At 37.1% G+C, this 19,415-nt stretch overlaps 1 protein-coding gene across 2 annotated transcripts in view; it reads right to left on the reverse strand.

Annotated features, from left to right (window-relative positions):
* LOC110116572 overlaps positions 1 to 19,415 on the reverse strand; it is a 42,181-nt gene that overhangs the window by 20,242 nt on the left and 2,524 nt on the right. For both annotated transcript variants that reach the window (XM_020850212.2, XM_020850211.2), the window contains exons 4-6: positions 12,096 to 12,165; positions 5,303 to 5,363; positions 5,148 to 5,201 (exon numbers count right to left, since the gene is read on the reverse strand). In XM_020850212.2, the coding sequence (XP_020705871.1) occupies positions 5,148 to 5,201; positions 5,303 to 5,363; positions 12,096 to 12,165 (185 nt within the window). The remainder of the gene's footprint in view (positions 1 to 5,147; positions 5,202 to 5,302; positions 5,364 to 12,095; positions 12,166 to 19,415) is intronic.

Below are 19,415 nucleotides of genomic sequence, written 5' to 3' on the forward strand. Positions count from 1 at the left end.
ACAGTTGTATGCTAATCCTAAGAAATGCATGTTCCTCACTGATCATGTAACATTTCTTGGATTTATCATTTCCTCCCAAGGCATATCCACTGACCCTGAAAAAGTGCAAGCAATCAATGAGTGGCCTTAATCTAAGAACATCAGAGACGTTAGAAGTTTTCACGGATTGGCCACGTTTTATCGAAGATTCATTAGGAATTTTAGCACTATAGTGGGTTCGATACTAATTGCTTGAAGAAAGGAGAGTTTCATTGGACGGCGTCTGCCTCTAAAGCCTTTGAGGAGATAAAAAGGAAAATGATTGAAGCACCAATCATGCGTCTGCCCGATTTTTCCAAAGTTTTTGAAGTGACTTGTGACGCCTCTGGTATCAGTATCGGTGGAGTCTTATCTCAAGAGGGACATCTTGTTGCCTACTTTAGCGAAAAGTTGAATGACATTAGGCAACGATATTCTACCTAGATAAGGAATTTTATGTTATCATTCAGTCCCTTAGGTATTTGAGACACTACCTGCTTCCCCATGAGTTTGTTATTTTCTCTGACCACGAAGCCTTGCGGTACATAAACTCCCAAAAGAAACTGGACGCACGACATGGTCATTGGGTCGAATTCCTTCAAGAGTATACTTACACGATCCGACACAAAGCAGAATCAGAAAATAAAGCAGCCAACGCCTTAAGCCGACGAATAATGATCACTAGGGAAATGAGGACCGAAGTAATTAGGTTTGACCAAATGAATGAAAGTTATACGGAGTGCCCATACTTCAAAGACACGTATGCATTATTGGTCAACAGAAGTGAATGCATCATTGATGATTTCCTTTTAGGAGATGGATATCTCTTTAAGTCCTACAAACTTTGCATCCCAAACACTTCGCTTAGAGAATTCCTCGTGTGGGAACAACACGCGAGAGGTTTAGCAGGACATTTTGGGCAAACCAAAACCATCGCCGCTGTTGAGCACCGATTCTTCTGGCCTAGTCTTAAGCGCGATGCCAGTAGGTTAGTAAAGAGATGTCACACTTATTAGTTAGCAAAGCAACGTAAGAAAAACACTGGGCTTTACACACCCTTTCCGGTACCCAACTGCCCATGGCAGGATGTTAGCATAGACTTTGTTTTAGGGCTACCCAAAACAATGAGAAAGCATGAGTCTGTGTGTGCGGTAGTAGACCGATTCTCTAAAATGACTCACTTCCTCCCGTGCTCCAAAACTTTCGATGCTTTTTCGATGCTTCTAGGATCGCCAAATTGTATTTTGACGAAATCGTTAGACTCCACAGACTACCCAAAACCATTGTGTCAGATCGAGATGTTAAGTTTACTAGTTATTTATGGAAACCTTATGGCACAAGATGGGGACCAAACTTCAATTTTCTACTGCTTTCCATCCCCAGACAGATGGACAAACTGAGGTTGTGAATAAAAGTCTAGGAAATCTGTTAAGAACCTTGGCAAGAAAAAATATCCGTGATTGAGATTTCAAATTGCCTATAACTGAGTTCACCTACAACAATCCTGTCAATCGAACTACATGTCTAAGTCCCGCTGAAATTGTTTATGGATACCAACCTAGACAGCATATAGATCTGATCTCTATGAGTCATAAGTATAGAGCATCTGAGTCTGCATATGCATCTGCATTTGCATCCCATCTCCAAGAGTTGTATAAGAAAATTAACAAAAAAATTGAACAAAGCAATGCTAACTATAAACTTCATGCGAATCTCAAGAAACAATTCAAAAAATTTGAAGTTGGAGACTTCGTAGTGGTTCGAATTCGTCCGGAGCGGTTCCTACAAGGGACCGTTAAAAAGTTACATGCGAAAAGCGCAAGACCTTTCAAATAAATTCAAAAATAAATAGTAATGCTTATGTGCTAGACCTTCTTGAAGGTTTTAACATTAATCATACGTTTAACATTGAAGATATGGTAGCCTTTGAGGGTCCCGAGTTTAACCCCTCCAACCCAATAAACAAAGAGCCTTGTCTGAACCCACATGGTGAGAACCCTAGCCTACCTCTACTCCCAAACATCCCTATCTTACCCACTGCGGAGAAGGTTGAAGCAATACTTGGTTATAAGATTATTTCCACTAAAGACGGTGGACGCCGAAGGTATCTAATTCAATGGATAGGGAAACCAGAGACGGAGAACACGAGGATTGACCGCGATGAGCTACAGTGATTGGATCCTGATCTGTTGGAGCGGTACGAGAGTTCTAGAGATGCTGACTCGACGGGGTCGAGTTTTCTCCCACATGAGGAGAATGATGAGGACATCGTTCAGAGATTCAAAGTTCAAACACGTGTACCGGGGACGAAATCGTAGATCAACGGCTACGATTCAGCGTCTCTACTTGTGATGCATTTCTTTATGTTTTATTTAGTTTTGTTGTTTTTCGAATTTACCCCTATGGGGAAGTGTTTTGTTATTGGTAGCCTAGATGACAATTGTGTACTTTTCTTTTTTATATTTGAGACCTACATATAGTGGTCTTATGTGTTGTAAGAGAATGATAATTTGATAATAAAAATTTTATGTGTTTTCTTCTTCTTCTTGTGTGAGCACTAGAGAGAGAAGGGAGAGAGAGCTCAAGGTGAGAGCAAGCGCAATACCCACCAGTCGTTGGAAGAGTCCGCGGCTTGTGGTTTAAGTTATTTTATTTTTCTTTTCTTTTCTTCCCCACCCCAACCGTCGGCTCCTCCTTTCTCTTCCACCACAGGCCATCCTCCCTTAGCTCACCACCGGCCATCCTCTAACCAATGACCCAAGCTCTCCCCCTCCTCCCACCCAACGCCATCCCCCCTCCCTATTGTTGTCGGCCTCCCCCTTTGCTCCCCTTCAATTATGATGAGCTCAATCATCATAATTCCCTTCCTAAATTGACTCCAAGTGAGAAAGGAAAGGAGTTAATTTAATTTGAAATTCAAATTCAAATTTCAAATGCTTGCCTTATTTACAAACCCTAATTTAGGAAAGTGCATAAATCCAAGTCTAATTTAAATTCAAATTAGATTTGAGTTATTATTACCTTTCCTAAATTACATGAGTTGTTTTGGAAACTAATAAATCCCTCCCAAATCTCCTCCCTCCCATCATGATGCCACCAACCTCCCTTTAATGGGCTCCCCTTGATTTTCCTTTGGAAGCTCTCACTATTAATTGAATTTGAATTCAAATTTTCAAATTCAATTCCCTCCAAATCCCCTTAATCTAAATTAATTTCAGATTTAATAAATCTTTTCCCAACCCTAACCTCATCTAGATCTCACCCACCCAAACTGTCCACTCTCCCTCCTTGGCCGCCCCTTTCCTCTTGCCTCTTCACCTTTGGAAACCCTAGATCTCCATGTTCGTTGAAGCCAAGAGAAGAAGACAAGCTCCTCCCTCCCTCTTGCCATTGGTGTATGGCCGATCCTGAGGTCGACCACGGTCTTGCCTATAACGCCCAAGGAGAAATTGATATTCTGCTTTCCCCTTTCTACGAATCGGATTGAGAATACGATGACTCGGTGGAAAGCTACGTCAACCGCATCCTTTATTGCCTCGCCGAGATGATTGAACTCCAACAACCCCGACTACCTTGGCTCCTCATCGGAAGATCATCGACTTCTTCTCCTCCAGCTACTTGTCCGACGAACAAGGCCTTACGAGCCACTTGTCATGTGGTGGCGTCATTGGGATTGCTTCTACCATTCTTCCGCTAAACTCAACCCCAAGAGCTAGTGAGAAGGAACTCATGGTGACTATTTCTTGATGTTACACCGTGGTTTCTTGTTTATTTGCTATTAGTATTATTATCTTGTTTTCGTTGCTATTTTGATTGTCTTGCTAACCTCATTGTAACCGCTTGCCATCACTTAATCTTCCAACGGAATTTCTAAGAATTTGACTTGAGTGAAACATAAGTGTTTAGCTAGCAAAGTTCATGTTCAATTTTTATTGTTAAAATCCAAAGCAACTCTTATCGCATGTATGTTTCACATCAAGATCCCTCCAAAAAACCCTACTAACCTGGGCCCCCTTAATTACTAAATTACCCCTATAAAGAAGTGAAAGGGAAACAAGCCGACAAGTAAAGTTTTATTTATGAAAAGGGCAACGACAACTAAGGCTTAGTTATGCCCGATCCCATGTTCAGGTAGATGAATTTGATGTATCTTATTGACTAAATATAAGAGCCTATAATTAGACATAAAAGATTAATATAATAACAAAAAAAGGAGAATACTCATAATTTAAGAGGAATAAATACATATTCAACAAATTAGATATTCTCCTAATATAATACTTCCTCATATTATTTTCCTAAAATACATAGTACACCAGCAAAAAGTACCAACATTTGTACTGAAAAAATAAGCAATAATAAAGAATAATAGCTGTGCAAATGAACGGTGAAGTGCTTATTATATAGAATTTTTATAGCTCAACATTCGCTGAGCTAAAAATTTCCTGTCAACTTTTTCAAACCGTGAGACTGATTTATAATTTTGAGTTTTCTGTTCTTAAGAGAGTGATGCTTTGGGGTTTTAAATATTCATGTGGCTTGGTGAGACACTATTGCCGAATTTGTTCAAGAAAATTTTATCCTTGCAAAAAAAAAAGAACTTTGAAGAAAGTTGGAGTCCGAGAACGAATAAATTTTCCTAACGCAATATCATGTGTGCATGATTTCTTTGAATAATAAAAACTAACACTGAATTTTAGTCACAAGAGTGGCCAGCATTAAGTCATCAGAAAGCAATCTGATGAAGAAAAACAAAGAAAGACCATTCATTTCTCTCTAATGTTTGAACCTCAACTTTGGCATGGAGGTTAAGGAAGAGATACTCAGACAGACTTACCCTTGCTTATTATAACAGTAAGTTAGGGAGTCATAGATACAACATCCGAATGCTTGTGCCAAGCCTGTACTGTTGCACCAAGTTATATACCCATTTATAGTTGATACTCATATACTCTATATAAGTTACTTTACAAGGCAGGGAAATGCGAAGATTCAAAAAAACTGGAAAATGTTAAGCCTATGTAATAATATAGATATATCTAATAATGTAGATCGCGAAGATTGTAGCTTTGCCAGTCAATTGGGTACGAAAAAGTATGCTGGATAATTTCGCAATAATATTTTTATACCTTTAGTAAGAAATGGCTTGAAATTCTGTCTTCTTCTTCCCGTGTTCGCATTCCCTAGTAAATTGAATGCGTCTAACTTAAGGTTTCAGAAGAGAAGTAGCATTCCAATTTCAGAATCACAAGCAAAAAAGAGTACAACTTGATGTACTACTCACCTTAATCAACGTAATTCTAGACGTCCAAAGACGTTCACAAGTTCTTGTTGACAGGTAAAATCTGGAAGGCCATTCAAGTCAACTAATTTGGCAGCTCAAAGAAGAAAGTAACAAGACTCGCATACCATAATCTAATAAATCTGAAATGTAAATAGCCAGTCAGAAAGCCTGTAAAACTCTTGAAATAATCGAAGTTCATTGATTCAAGGATTCAGAAAGACCACGCACAATTTAAATAGCATAGTTGATAAAATTTTGCAGTTTTACAGAATATATATGATACCAGGAAACATCTCTTGTAGTAAGAATTACATAAAAGTTTAAAAAGCAGAATTGAGAACTATAGTCAACATGTGCAACAATTTAAAATAATCACAATGATAAAGTTATTGGCAAGCTCCGGCACATCCACACTTTCCTATTTTCTTTTTCTATAGATCGAAGGTGTGACCGTGGAATCTCCTGCTGATGAGGTGGCTGTGGGAGGAGGAAGAAGACACTCCCTTTTGCTTGTGGTGCTGTATGGATGTATGAAAGAAGCCTTCGTGTGGTTTGGTGGTTACTAGGGTTAGTTGTGTGTGAGATTTTGTGAGGTATCTGAGAGGTGCTACAGAGAAAGAACTTATTTTGTTGAATTGTGAAGGGAGGACTTGGGTATGGGTGTTTAGGTGGTTGGCTGAGATCATGTAAAGTGGTCTTATCGCATAGGATGTTTTGGAGGGGGTCATGGAAGAAGCATGAAGGCTTAAATTTTTTTTTTTAATAAACCAGCAGCAACAACAACAACAACAAGCTTTTTATCCCACTGTGGGGTCGACTATATGAATTCTTTTTCTCCATTATGTCATATTAAGGGTCAAATTCTCATTTAAATCTAATAAAAAATCTTTTAATACTTTCTAACTAAGTCTTTTTGGGTTTACCTCCACCTTTATTAAAATAGACTAAATCTAATACATCTGCTCTCCTAACAAGGCCATCGAAAGGCCAACATTTTATGTGACCAAACCATCTAAGGTGACTCTCTCTAATTTTATCTACCACTGGTGCTACTCCAACCTTTTTCATATATATACTCATTTCACATTCTATCTCTTAAGTATAAAGACACTCATTCACCTGAGCATCCTCATCTCTGCAGAACTTAATTTTATGCTAAACTTTTTTTTTTATAAAGCAATGAAATTTTATAACTAGCTAATGAAAAGGTTCACAACATAGTCTTCACAAAAAATTACACAATAGAAAGCATAGATACAAAATAAGTCGGCTCATGAAAATTTTAAAGGTGATCTAGTAAAATCTATCCAAGACTAGAAAAACAGGCGACAATAAGATACCAATTAAGTCCAAAATGTCAAAGTCATTAGGATAGTTAATGTGCAACTAGCTTGGAATCAAATAAACTCAGGAGAATGAAGAAAAAGTTTTTTGCGGCCTCAACGAGAGAAATAAAGCTGAAACATCTTATCCACTAAGCCAAGTAAACTTCTGACAGAATCTTGAGACTGGATGGTGCTTGAAGCATCAATGACCTCCACATCCGAACAATCATAGGTAGCAATGAAGAACACAATTGCAACTTCACATGGCGGAGAAAAAGAAAATAACCAATGGACCCTTGGAAGGCTAATATATGACTTTTCCAAACTAGAATCTTGAACTATCAGTAAGCCTTATAATCATATCTAATGATGCTATTGATGGAGAAGCAATGGGGATGCTCACATCCAACAAACTATCACTAACAAGGAAAGACCTAACACGAAAAAAAGATATATAGAGAAGTTTTCAGAGCATGAGAAACAATCAAGAGGGACCAAGGCTACAGGAACCACAGATGAGAGGTTGGTAGGCTCATTTGATCATGAGTATTTACCAAACATAAAGATTGCGTTTAAATCAAGAAACCGTACCCAGAGAGGAAGAACAAGAACCAAGAAAGGATCAGAGGAGGTGATGTCAAAACTATGGAGGAAAGCTATAAAACTATTTAGGTGCTATCAAACTCAGATTCAGATTTTAATAAGGAATGGATCCTAGGCTCTACATGCCACTATCATATGTGACGAAACGAGAAATGATTTGAGTCTTTCAAAGGAAAAAAAGGCGACACGGTGTACCTTGGAAATAACAAGGCACAAAGTTCAATGTGAAGGAGTAATTCAACTCAAACCCTATAATGACTTGAAAACACTGCTCAAGAATGTAAGGTATGTTCTTAATCTTTGAAGAAATTTGATTTCTCTGGGCGAATTAAAATGCAATATATACAATTTTAAATGAAATGGTTGAAGCCTAAAGGTCTGCAAAGGTTGGTTGATCATCATGAAAAAAATTCATATGAATTTGGTGCATACACTGCAAGATTGAATTGTGATTGGGGTTTGTGCTTGCATATTTTGTAATATCATTGATGAAATCAAGTTATGGCATCAAATATCCTGCATGTAAGCCTAAGAGGACAAGAAGAATTGTACAAGCAAGAGTTCCTAGGAAATAAAAAACTTATAAATTTGAATTATTGTGACCACTGGTGGAAATATTCAAGGGGTTGAGGTTTGCCACATTTGAGCATAAATCTAAAAACATTTTAGATTATTTACATTCATATGTTTAGAGTCCTACAAGAAGTGAGTCATATGATGAAGCAAGATGGTTTACATCCTTTTTTTATTATTATTTTTCAAGAAATGTATGGGTGACTATCTTGAAACAGAAAAAAGAAGACTTCAACAAATTTAAAGAATGCAAAATTGTAGTTGAAACTCAAGCTAAAGAGAAGGTGAATAAGTTGAAAAGCTGACAGTAGCCTTGAGTTTTGCTTAGATCAATTCGAGAAGTAATGCAAGGAGAATGAATAGCACATCATCTCACAATGAGGTTGACATCTAGACAAAACGGGCTAGTCGACTGCTACAATAAGATCATTCTTAAAAGGGTAAGATACATGTTGAATAACGCAATTCTGCTAAAGGTATTATGGGTGAAGGCAATTCATACAGCTTTATATTGATAAATAGTTGTTATCGACTATTCCGTTTAAAATCCCAAAACAAGGGTGAAGCGGACAACCAAAAAACTACAAAAAGCTAAAAGTATTTGATTGCATTGTGATGGACCAACCGATTTGATTGAGAAGGAATTAAAAAGTTTTCTAATCAAGAGAGAGCTATTTAGGAAGGTTCTTAATCAAAGGAGAATTATTTAGGAAAGTTTTAATTACAATTGGGAGAGAATTATTTAAGGCAAGAGATTTAATTTGAATTCAAAAATCTAAGAGGGAATTATTTAGGGAAACAGAGGAGGAATCAAAGGACAATTATTTAGGAAAGTTTTAATTATAATTAAGAGGGAATTATTTAGGGAAATAGATCTACATTGAATTCAAATATGGGAGGGAATTATTTACGGAAAGATGGCTGATTTAGAAGGGAATTAGAGGAGCTTATTTAAGGCTAACAATGGGTTGATTTCAGAATTATGTTTTGAGTTTGCTGAAATTAAAATTTCTAAGGTTCAAAGGGCTCTAGCCGCCAACAAAGGATTTGGGAGAGTCGGATCTTCCTCTCCAATTGAAGATCCAACTATATCATGTTGTTTTCTTTCATATATCTTGCAATAAAAAGAGTTTTGATGTGTTCATCTTCCTAATTTCTTATTGTCATTCGCTGATTTTGAGGAAAATTGTATCCACTTCCTATCACATTGTTTATGCTCATTAGATATCCTAATGATGTAAAAGGGTATAAGTTATAGCATTTGGAACTAGATCATCCTCAATGTTTGATCAATAGGGATGTTGTTTTTAAATGAACAATAAATGGCTGATTTAATTCTAAGAATTATGGCTCAAAGACAATAGATACAAACTAGGAATTGCAACTTAAGGTGAAGTGGTCAAAGAATCTTGAACTTCTTAAAAATAATGAAAAAATCAACTAAGGTGGATCTTAAATAGCACAGACAGCAAATCATTGTGGAGATGCAAAGAAAAGTATTTTGTTTGGCATTTCCTGAAGGGATTAACCTAGGCATATGATTCATGCACCATAATGATATGGCTAAGACGATATAATTTTTTATACATTTAGGCTAGTTTTTAATCAGGTAATAAACCAAGTTACAATAAAAAGCAATAAAAAGTACAAAAATAAATAAATAGCAACAACTCATGAATGAAGAGGTGGTCTTTCTTAAAAAGAATAACACTTGGGAGTTGGTAAAAAAAGTCAAGAAATAAGATCGTTACTTAAAAATGCTTGTGCAAGAAGAATGATAGAACTCCTAGAGTATAAGAGCAAAGATACAAAGCTAGGCTTATAGTAATATAACTTATAATAGAAAAGTGTATAGACTACGCTAAAATTTTCTCTCCAATTATATGGCAAGCATTTATATGTGCTATTTTTGCCATAGCTATACAATTTGACATGCACTTTAAGCAAATGGATGTTAAAACAACATTCTTGCATAGGAACTTTTATTTGGTCCGGTGAAAGGACGTAGAGCTACGTTCGGCCGGCACTAAATCGCGCCACATAGCAGGCACAAAACCACGTATTTGTTGATTTTGCTTGGCAATAACGAGAAATACCATTATGTGAAGACAAATATCAAGCAATACCGAGCAATACCAAGTAATACCGAGCAACACCGAGCAATACCGAGTTTTTTCTAGAAAAACTCGGTATTGGTCTTCACGAAGCGGTATTTCTTGTTATTGCCAAGCAATACCGAGCAAATACCGGGTAACTCAGTGGTTACCAAACGTAGAGCTACGTCCGGTCACCGGACCTAATAATTGTTCCTTGCATAGAGATTTGAAGAAGGTTATATACATGAATTAGCCTAAAGGATTTGCTAAAAATAGAACTTAAAATTACGCATGTTTGCTAAAAAGGTTCTTGGATGGGTTGAAATAATTTCCAAGAATGTGGTAAAAAGATTTGATGAGTATATGCTTTTTATGCGCTTCACCCACAACAATTATGATTCTTATGTATATATGAAATCCGAGGAGGTTAATAACACAATCTTTTTTTTTTAGATTACGTTGATGATATGTTACTTGCAAGTGCTAGCTCTAAGGAAATCACATGATTGAAAGTCTTGCTCTGGGTGGAGTTTGAAATGAATCTTGGTCCTACAAAAAAAATGTTGTAATGGAGATCATCAATAAAGAAAGATAATAATTGTTCTTGTCACAAGCAACATGCATCAAAAAAATTGTGAACAGGGATGGGATGGCGGCATCTTTCTTCCCCATCAGTAATTTTTTTTTAAAGTTGAGCAAGGATCAAATATGAGGTGATAATGTTCAAAGATCATATATGCAGAAGATCAATGCCCAAAATATTGTGTGTAGTCATGAATGCTATGATTTGTTATAGGATATATTTGGTTTATTGTTTTAAATAGGTCATGGCTAATCTAAGGAGCCATCATTGGAAAGCTGCTAGATGAGTGCTAAGGTACTTAAATACAACCATGATAACTTGGAATTGAGTTGTGAAAAATCTGATATTATAAATAAAGTGATTATAATGTAAAATCAGATTTTGCTGATTGTTTTTATACTCTAAGATCCCTTAAAAGTTTTATAATTCAGGTGTTTAAAACACTGTTAGTGGGAATGCTAATTTGCAGCCAGTTGGCATTTTGTAAAGATGATGTTGAGTGCATTGTTGCATTGAAGCCAAATAAGAAGTTGTATTGTTGAAAGGTTTGGTTTTGAATTGCTACTTTAGTCCACGCTTACTCATGTTCATGTATTTTGTGTGCTTAGAGCTGGTGAGGATGATGAGGATATTACATATCTACTTTACATTTTTTATTTCAAACAAAAAATATCCATCATTTTCAAAAAATCAATCTTTCTTTCCTTTTCAAAATCTTGATTGTTTTTTCATAACTTTATATTTCCTCCAAATAAGTCATATTGTCAATCTTCCACCTCAACAATAGTAATTTGATTTTTTTGTGGCATAGATATTTAATTTATTGATTCTTTGTGATCACTAATATATCAATTTTCATAAATATAAGTCAATGGTCATGCTAAATTTAAGTAATCCAATATATTAATGATATTTGATAGTATATTCTCGATCATTTTCACATCTTCCCCTAACCATCTTCCTGATATAAGTAAACAGGACCTCATTGATACCTCATAAAATCAAATTGTTGCAAGAAAATAAAGATAAGAAGATTTCGTGTAGGCTAGGATCATATTTCTTAAGAATACTCCCAGTAGGAGTAAGATTTCATGTCAGTTATTCATCACTTTTCATGAGAAACTTAAATGCCTATTTTAAATCTATCTAAGATTCAACCCTAATATCTATCAATGACATAGTTGAGACTTGAATCGTAACAAAACAAGTCCAAAGTGATTCACAATACATTGAATTATGCCGCCTTGCTATAATAACTTTTGAATAGTTCCTTTACAAATATCAAAATGGCATAGTTGAAACTTCGCATTAGTCAAATCAAGTCAAAAGTGATTCACAATACCTTGAATTATGCCGCCTTGCTATAATAACCTTTGAATAGTTCATTTACAAATATCATGTTACAAAAATCTCATAAAATCAACAAACTCTAAAATCTTATCACATCTTCTTTGTTTCCATCAAATAAGCACTTAGGATATTGTGTAACTAACCTATTTGAGTTACAAGTAGGATGCAGAAGATTATGCATATGATTATGATGTAGAGCAATTTCATTATAATGCAAATTTATGTGATTGCAATAGAGAAGTCACAAAAAATTTGAAGGGTACCTATGATCCCCAAATTTTGGTCGTGCACTAGCCAAAGTCCCGGTAAAGCCAACACCAACAACTGTCAAACCTACACACAACAACATACTTGTTATGCAATGGATACACTTGCAAAGCATACTGAAGCACGCAACAGTTGGATACAATGGCAAACATAGAATTATATTAATCTCAATAGTTAATGTGAAAATTTATTAGACAAAGGTAAAATGACGTCTAATATCTCCTTCAAAAATGACAAGAGCACACGATTGCCAGATAACCAAATGATTTCTAACCATAAAAATGACAAGAGCACATGACCAAGTATATTTAACATAACATATTGCCCTCAGTAAATGTCATTTGAAAATGCAACACACCAAGGTCCCTCATATTTTATATTTTCATAGACATCTCAATAACCAATATAAAGAAATAACAGCATATAAAGATCATGATCCATTGCTGATGTGTTTGAAAGTTCTCTAGTCACTTCACAACTACTTATAATGCTACTCACTACAGAAACATAAAAATCCTTAATAACTTCAACATACCTTAGGTGTTTTGTTTTTTAAGTTCTCACCAAAATTAATTATTATGGTACTCAATCAGATTCATTTTAAATATCAACAAAAATCATACTAAAATATTTTCATTAAACTCTATAATTTTTCATTAATTTTCTTAGCATAAAAATCAAATCTATAGATGCCTTCTTGATATAAAGTTATAAACCAAACTCACTCTTGAGCAAAATAAAAAAACTACAAAAGTTGAAATATCAAGATTAATGATGAATTTACACTCTTTACTAATAATATATACTGGAGCGCCTTGCCTATGCACCTGAGATTTAGGACATTAGTAAGTATGGAAGCACGAAGAATTGACATATCTAAGTGATAAATACTTCAACAATTGTATTCATTCAACAAAAGCAATATACAACGAGAGCATAACATATGACATAGTAATCAACCACTATCATGTCCTTTGACTATAGAAAGCTCAAGCAAAGATTGAAATCAAAAGGAAAAAAATTTCAAATAGCTCAATAATGGCATTGTGAACTTTCTTTTAATACATAGCAATCAACTGAATCAAGTAAAGCAACAAGAAAATATCTTTATGCATGAAAATAAGTAAAATAATCAAATTTGGATAAACTTCAAAATGACAATTAAAATTTCAGCACTTTGCAATAACTAAGACTTTGTTTGGGGCAGCTTAAGCTTCTCTATTTTTGCTTTTTAAGGATACTGATATGCCTTGGAAGTTAAAAACAACAACCCAATCAATAGAAAACTGCAGGAATGCCCAAAACAGTGATTGATTTTGTATTATTTCTGCAATATGAAATCAAGGTACACGTGATCTACTATTAGAGAGGAAGATCTTCTCTCCCAAAAGACCTAGATAATTAAACATGATTTAGGAAACATTCCTAAACAATTAAACATGATTTAGGAAACATTCCTAAACAATTAAACATATTTTAGGAAACATCCCTAAATAATATTCCCCTTAATTAGAAGCTTTCATAAACAGCTCCCATTAATTACTCCATACATAATGAATAATAGCTCCCCTAGGCCCCACAAGATGGTTCACCCCTGGTGTATCAATACTCCCCTCCCAAAAACTCACCTTGCCCTCAAGGTGGAACGAAGGTATCGTCCATCTAGGAGTCCTCCTGGAACAATCGCCATGCATTCATGCCTCTGACAAATATCGTAGCTGGCCACCATCTCATCCTCATCTTTTGGGTTAAGCATTCTAAAATCTTTGGAAATATATGATGAGAGATTTGGTTTTAAGTAATGTTCTAGCTGAGAAGAAGTTGGATATGTAGGGAGTTCACATACTTCATATGATGTATACTCATGCAGAATACTCCCAACACAATGAATTATGTGTTCTCTGGTGCCCTTTCCTTGATAAACTTTTCAGGATGCCCTTCTGAAAGTAGAAAGTAGATCTATATCACAAAAAAATTCCTTTCTCAGTGCTTCTTCAACATTTTTTTCAGTTTTAAACAATTTCAAACATGAACTAACTGAATGGTCTGCCAATCTGTATATTATTTCATTTAATGCACAAACTATAGTACTTGTCTGACAGAGCAGTTGTCCTGAACCGCATTGGGCATACCAAGATTGCCAACCCTCTTTTGGTATCCTTTCATTCTGACTTCAGAAACGAGTTTCCTAGATTCCAACTGTGAAAGTTGTGTCTCTACTTCATGAAAGTAGTCCTGAAGGACTCCTCGCTTAGTAGAGAACCTTTTTATTTTCTCTTATTTTTCTGATCTGATCCATTCAAGTTGATTTTCAACATCAAGTATCTGTTTAGATAGTTCTTTATTTTTACAAGCCAATAGATCTAATTCAGCTTTCAGTTCAATCTTAAGACTAGAATTACTCGTCTATGAATCAAATCAACACTTTCCCTAGCCAATTTCTTGTGTTCAAGTTTCCATTCTTCTAGTGAACAAATAAGCTCATCCTCAGTGGCACAAAACTGGTGCTAAAGAGAGGCACGATCAGCCTGTGTAAGCTGTGCAACCTTACGCATCATGTTAAGGACTGGACTAGCAATCACTTTTTTCTCCCCAACCAGAAATACCAACACATCCAATGTTAAATCCTTGGCTACTCTTAGAAGCATTATTAATGGCACGATCAAGAAGCCCTTTCAACATCCGAAGTTTGTAGTTCTCTTCAGATTATATTTTTAACATTATAGCATATAGCATCCTCCCAAAATCCTGATCTCTATGATGTATGGGCACAAATAATATTCCACCAAGTGAAAGCATTGAAGCAAAATCATCCTCTTGGATGGAAAACGGCTCGTCATTTCCATCTAGCAGAACTTCTTAATTACGTGGGTCATCAGCGCCAAGCCTAAACCTTACACCTAGCTTCTGAGAATGATGTTGTTTTCTAAAACCATGGCCACCGATTGCAGTCCAATGGTCCCTTTAAGTAAAGCTCTTTCAAAAACTTCTAAAGCTTCAACAAATAAACCAAGGACAGATAAGATCTCAACCAATATGTACACATCACCGACATGCAAGCACCCATGCATGATATGGCCTTGCCTTTGATCTGTAGGTTTCGGAGGAAGTTTGTTAACACCACAGGAAAAATGTCCACAATTTAAGGCAAGGCAGCTTCCATCAAACTCAGAATCAGAGTCAATTTCTCTTAAAAACAGTGCAGCTATATCAGTCCAAGTATGTAACGTTTTCGTTAAAATATCCAGAACACAAGTTGCAACATCAGCACCAAGGCTTTTTAGCCTAGAACGTACAACTCTGACAACTTGAGGAAACTGCTAGTATTGAGTTGCAGCTTTAAATACAAAGGAAATCATTTCCACAAGGGATTCATCATGTGAAACTGTTAGAATCTCTTCAGCTTGAAATAATAGATGCTCCCACACATCACAGTCTATCTCCAATTGACTTAGAACAACAAAAACTTGAATTTCATCCTTTGAATCTACTGGCTTCATCACATTTCCACACATCACAGTCTATATTAGCTACATCCTGTGTCTCAATCTCAACATTTCCATCTTCAGAAACACCCCCATCAATAAAAACTAAAGATGCTTTAACTTTTTATGTTTCAGTCTCAGACGTTGACTTGGTTTCAATGTCTTTCAAATCTTCATTTTTGAATTCTGAGAATGCAGGTTCTTTGGATGTGGATGTCTTGGCAGAATCACTTTGCACAAGACTTAGGTTTTGATTAGTACCATCACCTTGGCTTTGCAAGTTTATTTCTTTACCCTCTTCATTCACATCTTTGTCGATCCCTTTACCCTCGGAAGGAGCTTGTGTATCACTTATTGAATTCTCACCCTTCTTCTCCTTAATCACTCACATCTTCAACTTTCTTACCTATGATTGTTGTCGCCCCAATTACTTCTTCCTCATCTAGTGTAGCGGTTGTCGTGATCCCTCCATGTTTCCTCTATGCATTGAGGGTGGAACTCCCACTTTTCTTCTATCCTCCTCACATGACCCGATCCCCATGGCTCGGCCCACCCCCCTCTTCTGATTTGCCCAAAAAATCTCTCATAGTGGTTGACTTCTCCACCACCAGCATCACCAAGAACTCATAGTGTCCCTCATGTGTCCTAAAAGCTGTCTTCGGAACATCTTTCTCTCTCATCCGAATCTGATGGTATCCGAACTTCAGGTCCACCTTCATGAATACTATTGCTCACAAAGCTCATCTATCACATGAATAGGAAACTTATCTGACATAATCTCCATATTCAGGGCCTGATAGTCCACACAAAAATGCCAACTTCCATCCTTCTTTTTAATTAGTAGAACTGGGCTACAAAAAGGGCTTATGCTCGGCCTGATGATCCCAGCCTCCCAATATTTCCCGAATTAGCTTTTCAATTTCCTCCTTATGGATCTGAGGGTAATGGTAAGGCCTGCAATTGATCACTGATATCCCCTCCCTCAGCATGATGGCATGCTCTTGTCCCCTCAATGGTGGCAACCCCTGAGGTGACTGAAAAACCTCACGGAGTTATTGTATAACCGACTATACTAAAATGGGGGATGTCCCCTCCTTCCTCTCCTCTAATCCCCTCCAAGTTCTGTAGCTCCACAAAAAATCCTCCTCCCTCCCTCCCTCCCTCCCTCTTGTATGGCTTTTACCATGGTTGTTAGTGACACCATGGCTTTGGAGAGGCCAGCATCTCCCTTAATCACCATCCTCCTCCCTTCCACCATCATTTCCATTGTCAGCATCCCCCAATTCACCTTGGTGTCTCCCAAGGTCTGCAGTCATCTCATTCCCAGGATGACATCAGTGCTCCCCAGCTCCAATGGGTGAAAATCCTACCTCACCTGGATTCCTTGTATGGTTAAGACCACTCCCCTACACACCCCTCTACTTTTCTCCATCTTCCCTGTTCTCATCATCACCCCATAGCACCCTGTGTCCACCAGTTTCAACCCCAATAGGTCTACGACCTGGTTGGAGATGAAATTATGGGTGTTCCCACTATCTATAAGCACAACTACCTCTTTGTCTATTATTTCTCTTTTCACCATCATAGTGTGATTCGGAGTGAACCCAACCATTAAGTTCAAGGAGACCTCAACCATGTCTAAATGTAGCTTTTCCTCCTTTACCAATGCCTCACACCCATCTCGCTCCTCAGCTTCCTCATCATCACAAACAGACAGAACCTAAAGAGTTCGGTCCTTACACATATGCTCAGGCGTGCACTTCTCATCGCATCTAAAACATAATCGCTTTGCCCGTTTCTCTTGCACCTCCGCCTGTGTGAGTTGCTTGAACCCCACCCCGGCGGAGAACTCCACCGCTCTTCTCCCTATTAGCTTCTCTCTAGAAGGATATTGTTTGGGTTATAAGAGTTAGAGTTGTAGGGGTACTCCGATAGGCCCCTCCCATAGTTATACTTTTGATGGATTTCTCCCTCTTATATTTTTCCTGCACCCTTTGAGCCAGCTCCATCATCTCTCTTAGCCACCTAAGCCTCAATATCCTAGATTCTGCCCGTATGTCCTCTCTAAGCCCCTTCATGAAATTTCCCTCCAATCCTTCATCAAAGATTCCCCTAGTCTTCCTAACAGTAGTTCAAATTTCTCCTGTTATTCCATACATGTCCCCTCCTAAGTTAGGACAAAGAACTGCTCGTGGAGGTCCCCTTCCCGGATGGTTAGAAAATGTTCCAACAAGCACTCCTTAAATTCCAAAGAGTAGATCAGATACCTCGCCTCCCTCTATTAAAACCAAGTGAAGGCTTTCCCTTCCAAACATAGACCCTCCGCCATAAGTTTCTCCCTTTCAGCAGCCCATTGATGGCAAAGTAACGTTCCACCTGATACACCTAACCCTGAGCATCCTTCCCTTTAAAGACGGCAACTTTAGCTTCCTTGCCCTTGCATCCGTACCCCATTGGTTCCTTCCCCTGTTAGTTCCCCCGGTGTAGTGGAGGTGTGATTCCCTTCCTCCCATGGTTGGTTTCAACCCCATGGCTCCCCCCAACCATGCCCTTCTCCATTACACCTCTCATCATGCCCAAATAATCTCCCAAAAGGGTCGGCTTTCTTCCTCCTTGTTGTCCTCCCTTCAGAATAATGCGATATGCCCACCAACAGGGCTCCACGTGGTCGTCCTTAATGGAAAACACTCCCCAATTCATTGTCGTCCTCCTAAACTCCTTTCCTCGTGGTTCCACCATAGGCATCGTTGGGATGCTTTCGATTGCATCTCGAGCATCTTTTTCATCATATTATTAAGGTTTTCAAACCAGTTCTCCATGTCCGAGAGTCTTCACTCCACCCCGGAATATTTTTCCTCTACTCCAGCATTGAGTTATTCCATCTCGCCTTCCAACGCATCCATCTTCTTTGTTGTTATTAATTGGATCTAAGTTCCAATTTCAAAAACAATGAAGAAGACTTGTTTTTCCGCCCAAGAAAGTGCTCTTATACCAATTTGATAGGAAAAAAGTAGAGAATTCACCAAAAAATGGTTGAAATTAGGGATTTCAGCAAGAACAAAGCATGAGTTTGAAGAAATTCCTTAGCAAATCAGTTGGAAAACTTAATAATAGAAGAAAAGTGGACGAAAACAAGCATGATACAATGGATCTTCAATTCGAGAGGAAGATCTGGCTTTCACAATCTCTAGCCGATGACTAGAGCCCAAGCAAACCTAAGGAACTCCTAAATTCAGCAAACATTCAACATAACCCAAACTCTAAAACTTTCCCCTTATTTAGATAAAATAAAATCAAAGCATAATTACTAAACAGAACTTCCTAAATTAATTTCCTTCCTAAACCACACCCTCCTATTTAAAATTTCCATTAAATCATGGGTCCACATGGGGGGCCGGCTACTTTCTGGTCTGCCTAGAATAGACCAGGGGCCGTCCCTATTTTATGGTCGGCTTGACTGGTTCACCTTGGACCGGTTTAACACTTTGTAACAAGGATCAGGTGTTTAATGTGGGGAAGAGACTTGGTCACCGAATCCAAATTTGGTAAGAGTCACCATCTTCTTCTTCTTTATTTATTCTTATGTTATTATGGAAAATTAGCAGTTATTGTTAAATTTTTTTCCTCTATTATTTATAGTGGTTATTATTAAAATAAAATCAAATATATAGATTTTGAAATTCAATTTATGGCATGATAATCATACATCCAATATAAAGTATTTTTTGTGGATGATAAATGATCTTGCATTTAGGTAAATTTTATATGTGCAATCTTGAGTCTGATATTGTTTCTTACCCATACAACTGACAAAAAAAATGAGGCTAGCTA

This window comes from Dendrobium catenatum, unplaced genomic scaffold (assembly GCF_001605985.2).
Source record: "Dendrobium catenatum unplaced genomic scaffold, ASM160598v2 original_scaffold_76227, whole genome shotgun sequence".
NCBI classification, from domain to species: Eukaryota; Viridiplantae; Streptophyta; class Magnoliopsida; order Asparagales; family Orchidaceae; genus Dendrobium; species Dendrobium catenatum.